The sequence below is a fragment of the Salvelinus alpinus genome, chromosome 7, assembly GCF_045679555.1.
Source record: "Salvelinus alpinus chromosome 7, SLU_Salpinus.1, whole genome shotgun sequence".
Taxonomy (NCBI): domain Eukaryota; kingdom Metazoa; phylum Chordata; class Actinopteri; order Salmoniformes; family Salmonidae; genus Salvelinus; species Salvelinus alpinus.
The window spans coordinates 40262904-40275151 of NC_092092.1; the positions used below are offsets into that span (position 1 = coordinate 40262904).

The following is a 12248-nucleotide window of genomic DNA, read 5'->3' on the forward strand; positions in this document are numbered from 1 at the left end:
TCAACAGATAGGTTGTTGATAGTATGATCCAGACTATCCAAATAAAGTGTGACCCATTATTATTTCCATAAATCCTATATAAAGCCATTTATACACAACAAATCACATTTTATAACTATAAGAGCAAAGAAGAGGCACATTGCATAGGCTTACTTGTTGAGAGAATTGTGTGCGGTATCTGACGACTGTGCGAGATCTATCACGAACCAGCAGTAAAGGGTTTTGTCTAGAAGGGATACAGCTTTTGTAAAAAATACAATTTTCGTTGCAGGTTTAGGAGGATTTACCCAGCAGGTTAGGAGAATTGGGTTAAGGTTATGAAAAGGCTTAGGGTTAGCTAAAATGCGCCCTCTCCCAAAAATAAGACTTTCGATGGCAATTTGACAAAGTTGTATTACATCTAGAGATGGCCGTTGTAAAGGGGGCAGCAGCAGCTCCTTCAGTAATAGCTCGTAGGTCGCTTCCCTCTGCATTTTTAGTGAATGGAGCTCATTATGTATGCAGCTTTCTCGCAGCTCCATTCACAACTATCGCTCCTCTTGTCCCTCTTCCCTCTCTCCCTGCAGGCTGCGTGGATATCATTCAACTCAGCCTAAATGACCACAAACGGTTAACGGATGGATTATAAAATGGATGGATATTTGGACCAGCAAGTGCCTTACACTTTAGCAAATGTACGTATGGATAAAGTAATGTATTTGTAAATGCTGTGCTCAGTTTTTAGGACTTGGCTACCGGGCTTTCTCTCTGATCGCCCTTTGCATGAGATTTGTCTGAAGCAATTGTGTGCGCGAAGAAAACTATTTTCATTCGCTTCTAAACTATCAAAAGTTCTGCACAATTGTTTTACTACATAAACTAAATGAGAGCTTTTATTTTACCCTGTTCATTAACACATTGCTTGTCTCTAGACAGGACATGTTAACAGTGTCACCTAGCAAATGGGTTAACAATTTGAGAGGGCAAATGGAACGATAGAGCGCGTTTGTGTTGCAACACTGTTGCAGTTTACGGCGACAAGCTGCGTTGGTTTTCTGTTGTGGTTGTATTGGGTTGATAATAGGTTATATGAGAGTAATTCTCAATGGTATTTGAAGGGACAATATTTGTTCAGTCTGGAATGGTAACAAAAAAAGAAAAACGCTGAAATGTACAACTCTATAATAATAATTAGGATACTACTACTAATAAAAAGAATAGGAGAATTACATCCTTTTAATATCCTTTTTATAATGTAATATGTGATTATTTTAGTATTGATTGCCATATTGACTAATTAACTAAACCAATTAGTGACAGTGGGAATGTTCTAGGTAGCTTATGACATCAAAGGTAGGCTACATGTCATGTTTGAGTGTATTTCCCACTTCTGATATATTTCTGATGCTTTGCAGAAGTCACAAGGAAATGGGCCCCTAAATAGACTGTTGATGGCTGCAAAAAGGAAATACATGGACACGGAATTACCCCCTCAGGAATCTGAAGGTAAAGTCAGAACTCCAAAGGAAGCTCTCAATGTTCCCTTTACGTGACACACGTTTACCTCGTCAATGGTCTGCTTACCAAAGCTTTATGCAGATGTATGGCTTCTATTTATGGATTGATAAATATGACTTAACTTGCCTAAACTTGATCTAGCCGACATGACCAGACCATCTTGTGAGCACTGCTCTTTGATCTTGTCGTTCTGTGGTAATGATGTTTTTTTTTTTTCTCTCTTTCAGACCTCTTTCAGGATTTAAGCCAACTTCAGGAGACATGGCTCACAGAAGGTGAGACTGACTGCCTGCAGCATTTACTTAAATTCGTTTTTTTAAATTAATTGCTATGTTTCAGTGAGAGTGGCAATGATATATCATATCGCAACAGAGACTAGGGAAAGGTCAACAATATTTTAATGTGTTAGGTAGTATGTTTAAATATGCGTTTGATCTGTTGAACATTAGTGATATTGATATCCTGGAGGACCAACCTTGGCCAGACATATTAATATGGAAATGATCCATTACAAAAGGAGTCTACTGATATAGTTGTGAGTGTGTTTGATCTCAATTTCTCAGTTGATGACTGCTAGGTTGATGAGAACACATACCACCACGAAGCAGCAATGGCTTCAAACAACTCTCGATCATGATCGAGGTCTTTTCTCGAGAAGTATATTTATACAAGTATTTATTAAATCCCTACAGACTTATTAATATAGAGTGGGACTGAAAGAATGTACAGTATGATAATTACAATTAATTTGACTATTAGTCATGTGCAGGGACACAACTTTGGTTTTAGAAGTGGGGGGGGGAGTTTTTTTCTGAGTTTTTTTATTTGTATTATCTAGTCGAAAAAACACTCCAGTCGAATAAAATAAGCACTGTTGCCTCATTTTGTACCACATTCCAATGCTAAAACTGGGGGAGAAAAAAATGCAATTCCAGAATGTGGGGGGGACCCGTCCCCGGTGAAAGTTGCACCCCTGGTCATCTGTACCAAATATTTAGTTGACATCAGGAAAGGCCTATTTTACTTTACTGTGGTGGTATTCAACATTTTTAAACACAATTTTTTCTGCCAGAATATTTGGGGATAACATTTTTTTCACAGGAACTTCTCGCAACCCCACCCCACCCTAAATCTAACGTCATAACCTTAAAATCGGTAAATTTCTATTTTTAAATAACTTTAATTTAATTGCATTTTCATCTCTTATCAAAATGAAAAGAAACCAATAAATACTCAATAAAATTATCTTTTTCAAATTATCTTTTTGAAAAACGTTTGTATATTGTCCCATTCAATAATCTGTACTCTTCATTTTTTGTTCCCCCAAAAATATAAAAAATATATTATTATTTGCCCACTAGGGGTCGTAACCCCGACTTTGAATACCACCGCTTTAGTGAGCGTTAGACACACAGTACACGGTGGAGTAGCAAAACGTAGTTTCAGTAAAAATGTAGGCAGTAAAACAAGAACCGTTTCACTTTAAGAGGTGAAGAAAGGCTCGGGGAGTTAAAACATTATGTTGCAATTCACATGGTCATTAGTGATATGTTACGACAGAAACATTTCCTTGGTGAACATAGACAGGACATGATAAACTGTAAACATTCCCTATTTTGGCCATGTTGGCATGTAGTGTCCTTGCGTGCCAATAAGCCCAGCCAATGCAAACAAACAGCATGTTAGGCCCGTGTCACTAAAAGCACATAACGATGAAATGGACCTAGGCAGGCATCCACAATTGTCATTAGTGTGGAGTTTAAAGGTACAATATGACGTACACTCTAAAGAAGCAATTATATGTTAGGACGGGACAACAACACTAAGGAATGACTCACGCATGTTTGGTAATGTTTGGTAAATCTGGGGCCCAGAAATGGAAGGGCAATATGTAACACTTAAACAACCTCTAAACAAGAAATGAAACCTGCTACAAAATGCCTGCCATCTTGAACCAGCCAAATTGATATCCTGTGATTTGTAGCAGACCTGGGTCAAATATACATGTATGTCAAATGCTTTCAAATACTTGAGCTTCAGTTGATTTTCTTTGCGTAATGGAGCCAATAGAAAAGTCCCAAAAGTGCAAACTCCAAGCTGAATCAAGTGCACCTCAAATCCTTTCAGACCCGAGACTGGTTTACAGTATACATAATGTACATAACAAAACAACCAGAACTTATGTAACATTCTTTTGTTTGGCTCGAGAGGGTATCTTATTGCCTTAAATGAAAAGCAAAAAGTTAATGTCCATAAGTACATGTACAGGAGTCTTCAATTGCCAGTGCTGTGTTCATTGTAAAAGAGTAGTGGGTACACTAGTGATTACATGGGAGGTACTTCCAGACTGTTGTTGTGAGGAAAGGGGATTTCTAAAGTTATGCATTTTTTGCATGACTATCCCTAGACACAGCTTATCTGCTTATCTTGAAGTAACCATTTTTTCATGGTAGAGGACAGTTCACAGTAGCATCCTTAGTATTGACCATGAGTCACACAAGACCAAAATCTATAACCAGATCCTGTGAGAAGTCAAGTATTATCGACACAAACTACTTTAAGGAAGTTGTTGTGGATGCTTGAGTTGAGCTATACCTTTTTCACACTACTGAGCCGAGCTGTACTGTATTGGCCTGGTTACGCATCCACCATAATTGCTGGAACTGTGCTGGAAAGGCCAGTGTGAAAAGAAAATACCCGAGCCAACACAGTACAGTTCGGGTCGGCACGCTAGCGTGAAAAGGGTTCAAGTCATTCAAATGGGCCTCCCTCTTATGAAAAATGATTGTTTATGATGCCCAGCAAACAATGCTCTCTTTGTATCTTGGCCTCGGCACCTATTCTCATGCAGCGTCACACCGCCACGCTCCACAGACAAAGACAGAGCCAACACCAATAAAAGGGCCAACAATGAGAACCACCCCAAAGTCTGGTCCCTTTGATGGACATTTTATTTGTATTTAGTCAGCCATAAAGGTAACATCCATAGCAGAGCAGTAAATATGGGGTTCTGTTGTACTGCATCAACAGATTGCCAAGAGGAAGACTTGCTGGGCTATAGAGAGAATTAAAAAGCCGAGCTGCCTGGGTGGAAGTCAGTGGCGTAACTATCAAGGTGTTATTTAACCCTAAATAGTACCTTGTTTTTGAGCTGTTCTGGCAGAACCCCTCTGTCCTGTTGCATTAATTAGAGGCCTATCAGTGTGACTGATTGTGGTTGCAAGGGATTCACCCGCATTGTAAAAACTCGATAGCTGGAGGGAGTTTTCTGCTAGAGTGTGGAAGAAATAGAGGAGACAGGAAGGTTACGAGAGAGAGAGTGTTCAGGAGCTTGTCACATCTTGTCATTGGCGTTTATGACAGAGTTCTATGCTCCTCCCCAAGATCTCCCATTGAGGGAAAAAAAAGTAATTCAAGGTGCCTGAAAGAAAAAAAATAGGAAATGTGTCTGCGCTCATATAAACACATTTTCTGTCTTGTGCTGACTTGCATCTCAAAGCCTTTGACGAGGTGTTCCTGGAAGCAAATCGGATACACACACGCGCACGCGTTCACGCACACACACACACACTCTCCCTCTGTCTCCCTAAGCACAGGGTTGTGCTCTTGTCTACGAGCCAGTCGCACTGACGCTCAGATATCCTTAATGTTTCCTTTCTTCTCTTCCTTTTTCTTAGCTCGATCCAACGTGTTCCATTTTAGACACGTTGAAACTGGTGGAAACGATTTATTGTTTGATCCGGTGGACTAAATATTGGCCTCTGCTCTTTCTCATAAAGCAGCTTTATCCTTCACCTTAGGGCAAAAGTTAAAAGGGGGTAATAGTGTTACCGTATAGGAACAGGACGCAGCATTATATAAGAAATCAATGTCATTTATCTGAACATGCTCCAAGACGCCGTCATCCGGTTTCCTCCTCACAGGAAGCGTGGCGGAAATACGTGAAAGTGGATTTGAATTTCTTATATCCTCTCTTCGCTCCGTTTTCCCTGCTTTGTTTTGTGGTCTGTTAGCTGAAGTGAGAGAGGGGGCCTTTTGGCTAGGTTTGGGTCTTTAACTTGGCTGGGTGATGTCACAGGCGCTGGCACTTACTAACTTTCTCTTTGTGGGTTCTATGAAGTTGCCCTTGCTCTGTTTAAGGAAAAAAGCCAAGTGTTAAGTATATTTGGTTATGCCAAATTTGAGTTTCAATTTGAGAGACTTTTTAATGTTAGTAAATTAAACTTCAGATTTGGTTTCCTATAATACTATACAATTTCACTTTCCATATTCTCATTATCTTAAACCATTTTAGAGTGGAGAGGGGACATGTGCTTCCCATGTGGTGGCATTTTGTTTTCGTTCGAAACCCTCAACTTTTCCTAAGAATTGACGTGCACCATTACGTAAGTGCAAGACCAAAGCAATTAAAAGGCTTATGAAAAAGCAGGAACCTTTCAAATTGGAGTCATGCCTGTTGTAAAGGTTTCTAGACCTGGCTGCAGGCGAGGTTTAGGCCATTCAGCCACGGGTAGCGAATCAGATGCCAGTGTGCTCATGGCTCACTGGGTAAATTTGACCTTTTCACCCTTTGGGGCATTGGCAGTCCATTAATCTGGACTTCCTAACCTGTTTGTGTGGTTCAAAGTCCAGTGCTTGGGAGGACAATTGACATCGGAAATGTATTTGGATCTGAGCATCTCAGCAAACAGAAAAGTACAATACTATCAAGCCCTGTTGCACCCGTACATAATGGGCTGGTTTTGCAAAACGACTGCGACAAGTCAGTCAGATACGGCCTAGATGGTAGGATAGGGTTCATTTGACTATAATGTCAATAATAAGATTGTAAATTAAACTGACTGCAAGTTAAAATCAAGTATGAATACATTAATATTTATTTCACCAGGTCCGGTGTTTCTATAAATGTTGAAGATTTTTGATGTTTTTATGATTGAATTATTCAACAAAACATCACTCATTCACGCTAGTGGCCTTGTGACCAAGATCTAAATAGTGCTAACCTAAACTTGCCCTCAGCTCCCCCTACTTCTCTCTCAATTCCTCGTCCTCCTACCACCTCTAGCTTGACCTTAAGAACAATTTCTCAAAGGCTTCAAAGCAGGTGACGAATTCCAGAACACTTCACTAGCCGCAGAGCATCTAGATTGACCAAGAATGTCCTCTAGCTCCACTAAATGGGTGTAAGACTGACAGAAGACATCTCATTTCCTTCCTTGTTTAAAAAGCCTGTTTAGTCTCTCTGTGCTCTGTGACGGAAAGTACACAGACACAAGTAAACAACATGCATACATTTTACATGCCGCTGACGTCTTGTCACGATTCACATCAACGAGGGCAAAACATATCTCTGTGGATATTTGGCCAGGATTTACAAAGAGAATACGATTCCAACTGAATGTCTTGAAATGGGATCCGTGGGTGGAGGAAAGGAAGGCTGCTCCACCTCTGAACTGATCCATTAATCACCACTTTCGTTCGATAGCTAGTCTGCGTGAGTGACAGTAACCCTGTCTCCACTGTAAGTGCACCTCTTAAGGTCTTAAATCACCCTGTGCTGCCATCGTTAGGCCTCATGTCAGAGCCAGTGGCATGTGTTCATGGATGCCAAGGGAAGTCAATAAAATAATAATAATTTATCTTTCTTAATTTTCCTTCAATTTGCAAGAGGCTGACTCTATCTCACCGGAGAAAGCATCCGAGCGAGCGAAACAGCACTCCTCTGTCTCTGTATGTGTACGGCATCTATCTGATCTGGTCTGGTCAAAAGAGTATACATTATTGCCACCCGTAGCATTGAATGCAAGGGAAGCCAGCGAGCATTTGGCCAGCCTTGATCATTTAGAAAATAATAGCCAATCACAGTTTAGTTGAATTGAGTGAGCTCAACTGTGAATGGTCCTAGCGCACCAAAAAGAAATGGTGAAAGGAAGCCAGTTTGGATTTGGCTTCCCTCAAATCACATCACATCGAGAGCAATACGTCATTGACAGAAACAACTTGAATTGTTGCATCTGGTGGCTAGCTACTTAGCTAGCTAAAATTGTCCCTCTCCTAAATTAGCCATGGATGGTGATAGGGATTTGGACTTGTGGTTTTACTTAATTCTCCCAGTGGCCAGTGATTATAACGGCAAATCTGATCCAACCATAAATTCATACATTGTGCCCCTGGCCTGAGAGGATGGAAGTTCAATATGTAGCTAGATGTAGAAGCTAATGTTTACTAGCTAACGTTGCCCATAAAAAGGAAGTTAGGCTAGCTAGCGAGCAAGCATTTTAGGCAGATAGCCCAGGACAACAAAAAATAAAATTGTGTACTGTATGACAGAATCATAGACCGTTTCGTCAACATGAAAGAGAGGAGGATGGCATTGGCATTTCTCTACAAATAGGGTGAGTCAACATGTTTTCTCTACTTGCACGCACACACACACACAGAAATTATAACCATGGACAGCCACATCTTATTTAGCTTAAGTTGATTGAACTAAACTGTTTTTGGTATCTTTTAGTTGTCAATGTATTAGACTAAGCAGAAGTGATTTGATGATGTTGAAATGTTGAAGTTGAAATGGTGCTGGAATAGTGGAGGCAGCTCCTGTTTTCTTTGCGACTTGCTGTAACTCTCCGTGGTTCTAAGTCAATACTTGTTTAGTAGTCCAAAAATGTCGGAAACATGAACTTTCTTGACCATGCTGTAGGTCATGTAACTGTTTGTTACATGCAATATGCTTTGTGGACTTCACCGGACAGAGTTTGCTCTCCGGTTTTGTGATGACACTTAGATGTGGTTGAATTTATTCTTATTGTCTCAGCCTTTAGGCTTATATATCACTGTAGCAAGGCATGTGAACTAACAGGTTATAGAGCAAACAACACAATTATCACAACACATAGGTTGTAATATGGCTTTTTTTCTGGCTTGGCTTCACCAGTTATTTTACCCACGCACTGCTACTGGTCAGGGCATCGTCCTTCATACCAAAATACGTTATCAGAAGGGACCCAGAGTTTTTCCTGGTCAGGTCATGAGGTCAGGAAAAACTCCTGACACTAATTGAGGTCAGAACAAAAATGAGACAGTCAATAATCACAGTAACGATGCTTGACTGCGGTCAAGGCATAACTGAGGTTAAACCCTGCCAAGGCGCAGCTCGAAAGGTTAACGAATAAATCAGTGTTTGTGCCATCAAGACGTTAAATGCCACATGAAACGAGGAGAGCGAGGTAGCATGTAGCTGTGACTGAGTCCAACAGCTAAGCTTCATTCCTCCCTTGACTATGTGGTATTGATCTGTCGCTCATGGAAAAGTGCTGGCACACTGGAAAGTGTGGAAGTGGAGGTTGCTTGGCTGGACCCAGGCAGTGACTCAGGTTTCATGGCCAAGGAAAGAGTCTGACGAGGCCCAGCGCCGTGACCGCCAAGGACCATGGGCAGGTTGAGCTGAGCTTCCACACTGGCAAGGCTGCTGGACAGCATGAAGAACTAAGACTGTCTCAGTTAATGGAGAGATGTAGCTAGCATCAGACAGACTAAGCGCGCATGCTAACGTAGTGCTCACTCGCCTAGAAAGGCTAGCATAGCAGGCTAGCATAGTGCTCACTCTCTCTAGATAAATTGACAGACCACCAAGGCTAGCAAGGCTAGCTACATTATGCTCAACCCATGACATGACTAACGGTTTCTCTTTCTTTTCTGATTTCAGCTCAAGTTCCTGACAGTGATGAGCAGTTTGTTCCTGATTTCCACTCCGAAAACTGTAAGAAAAAAAATGCATGTGTCACTGCTAAGAATTCTTTGTGTGTGCGTGAGGGAGAGAGAGAGAAACTTAGATACGGGGTCAGCGTTGGGTTGTTAAACTGTTCAAGGCTTGGGCGGAGCTACTGTAATTGTCAAAGTTACGGTAATCTTTGCCTGGGAAACAAAGCATTTCCAAGATAAATACTTAATACGACCGACTCATCAGGTGCGAATTTGGATGCTACTATTGTCCTCCTCCATCCATTTGCATAGTTATGAAAGCTGAATGGATCGACCCAGGAAACCAGTAAAAGATCATTCAGAGTCCAGGTACAAAGATTCCCTTTTGTGTACGTCTGAGGTGTAAGAGGGGAAAGCAAATTCCTGTACTACACAACTGCATGGCTAGTATTTGAATGGTTTTCCCTTTTTGTTGTGTGTCTAGACAATGGTGATTCAGGATCTGTAGGGGAGTGTGCGCTTTACAAACAGCGTCCTCCGTGCCCTTTTCATTTAAAGCCATTCATAGAGTTAGGCCCTTTTTACATTGACGAAAGTTGGAGATTCTCGAGAGGAGATTCTAGAGAGGTATCGAAATAAATCCTGAGAATATATACTTATTAATAATGGAATTTAAAGCTGTGAATTGCTCATGTCTCGACCGCTAGCTACCTTCAGGGGTAGCGCACAACCCAGGGCAGTGTAAACAGAATTGTCTCATTGAGTCCAGCACTCCTACAGTAAAAATAGTAATAGCAGAACAATGTTTTTGGAACAGCTGAAATGCATAGACATTTTCCTTATATTTGAGACTTGTTTTATTCAGTTTTTACCTGAAATTGCAGTAACAGCCTGTTACATTCTACATTTGGAGCCGTAGCTTTAAGAAAAATAATCTCAACAGTGTGGCTGCCCTGCACTGAGCCACCTTCCAGGCAAGAAGCCATTTGATCTAGCTATGCAAGCAAGACCTGATCAGCTCCCCAGGAAATGATCAACGTTTTAGTCGCAATTTGTGTTTACCTCATATAATGACTTCCATGGTGTTGATCAAATGAAGCCTGGTTTGTTCTAAGGCAGGGATATTCAACCAGGGGTCCCGCAGGGGGTCTGCAAAAAAATAAAAAAAATAATGTTTTTATGAATATATCGATAGCAACAACAGAATAAACAAATGTAGAATTACATACATACAGCAGAAAAGGAGAATATCTTCTTTCTAATGATGTCAACTTTTTTTCTTAACTCCTAATATTGAGCAAATTACACGGAGTTTCTACTGTCTTTGGTATTACACTTACTGGAATATCTGACATAGGCTTTGAAAAACCACCCACGAACATGCTACCACTGCGGCAAGTGCCGCTGGCTGCTGGTAAGCTTTCTTGACTTGGACATAAATGTTTGCCAACACATTGCCAAATTTTTGTTTAACAAGCTGAACAGCTGCTCTTAGCAAAAACAGGTTTGGAGTTACCTTTCTAGCTAATAGGCTATGTTAAAGTTGACACTTTCTCTTCCAATTATAATGTGGGGAGGTCAGAAAAATGAAAATATATTTACCAAATCTATTCATTTTAAAATGTTGATTACCTCTCTCCTTGTCATTATCATTCTCACCTGAGGATAAGACAAGATGTGAAAAGGATTATTTTGCAAACATATGATGGGGGTCCCTGGGTCACAGGTTTGCCTGGGGTGGTGGGTTCCCTGGGCAAGAGAAGGTTGAAGACCCCAGTTTTAAGGGAACTTTAATACGCTGATATTGTAATGTAGAACTAAGAGCTAGCAATCTAGCTATGGTTCAGCATTCAGCTAACTGGCTAACGTTAGTAGCTAGCCATTATGATGTAGATAGCTAATGAGAATACAGAACTGATTTTGTTTAGCTTGCTTCCAAGCAAGCTCTATACTATACTATGAATTACACTGTATGATAATGTTATTTTATATTCGTATGAGACAGGTAAATGTTCATATTTGATATGCTAACATTACTAGCTAGTGGTAGCTTAGCTAACTGTGCTATTGTCTTACGTGCTAGGTACATTTAATGTGTGTACGAACAAGAAAATAAACCCTTTAATTGTCTGCACATGCTTGTGAATTGTTGCATTATTCAAGAGTGTAATATGCTCGGGTTGCATTTTTTCTGTACAGCACTTTGAGATATCAGCTGATGTAAGAAGGGCTATATAAATACATTTGATTTGATTTGAAGAGAGTAATATGCTAGGGTTGCATTATTTAAGAGTGTAGCTAATATGTTTTAACTAAATGAAAAGTTGCTTGCATTGTTGAATATTTTGCATGCTTACTGGCTAGTGTCTACTGTGATATTTACGGTAAATTTGGAGCTGAAAAGCAAGAATGTCACATTGCCGGCCACGACGAAAGGTAAAGCAAGGATGTAATGTCATTTGAAAAATGTAAATACACTACATAGCCAGAAATATGTGGACACCTGCTCTTCGAACATCTCATTCCAAAATCAATGGCATTAATATGGAGTTGGTCCCCCCCCCCCTTTCTGCTATAACAGTCTCCACTCTTCTGGGAAGGCTTTCCACTAGATGTTGGAACATTGCTGCAGGGATTTGCTTCCATTCAGCCACAAGAGCATTAGTGAGGCCGGGCACTGATGTTGGGCGATTAGGCCTGGCTCGCTGTCGGCGTTCCAATTCATCCCAAAGGTATTCGATGGGGTGGAGGTCAGGGCTCAGTGCAGGCCAGTCAAGGTCTTCCACACCGATCTCGACAAACTAATTCTGTATGGACCTCGCATTGTGAACGGGGGCATTGTCATGCTAAAACAGGAAAGGGCCTTCCCCAAACTGTTGCCACAAAGTTGGAAGTACAGACTTGTCTAGAATGGCTTTGTATGCTGTAGCGTTTCCCTCTACTGGAACTAAGAGTCCTAACCCGGACCATGAAAAAGAGCCCCAGACCATTATTCCTCCTCCACCAAACTTTAGTTGGCACTATGCATTTAACCACTTTGCGGCTGA

The 12248-nt window shown here is 40.8% G+C and overlaps 1 protein-coding gene across 3 annotated transcripts in view; it reads left to right on the plus strand.

Moving 5' to 3' along the window:
- Positions 1-497: 497 nt before the first annotated feature.
- The window catches only part of LOC139581009 (ETS translocation variant 4-like), a 42718-nt gene continuing 30967 nt past the window's right edge, over positions 498-12248 (plus strand). Inside the window, exons 1-4 of one of the 3 annotated variants that reach the window (XM_071410296.1) lie at positions 498-674; positions 1395-1485; positions 1725-1772; positions 9206-9259. In XM_071410296.1, coding sequence (XP_071266397.1) covers positions 618-674; positions 1395-1485; positions 1725-1772; positions 9206-9259 — 250 coding nt within the window. In that variant the 5' untranslated portion in view covers positions 498-617. Of the gene's footprint in view, positions 675-1394; positions 1486-1724; positions 1773-9205; positions 9260-9324; positions 9571-12248 lie in introns of those variants that run through there. The other 2 variants (XM_071410297.1, XM_071410298.1) reach the window with 2 other exon arrangements.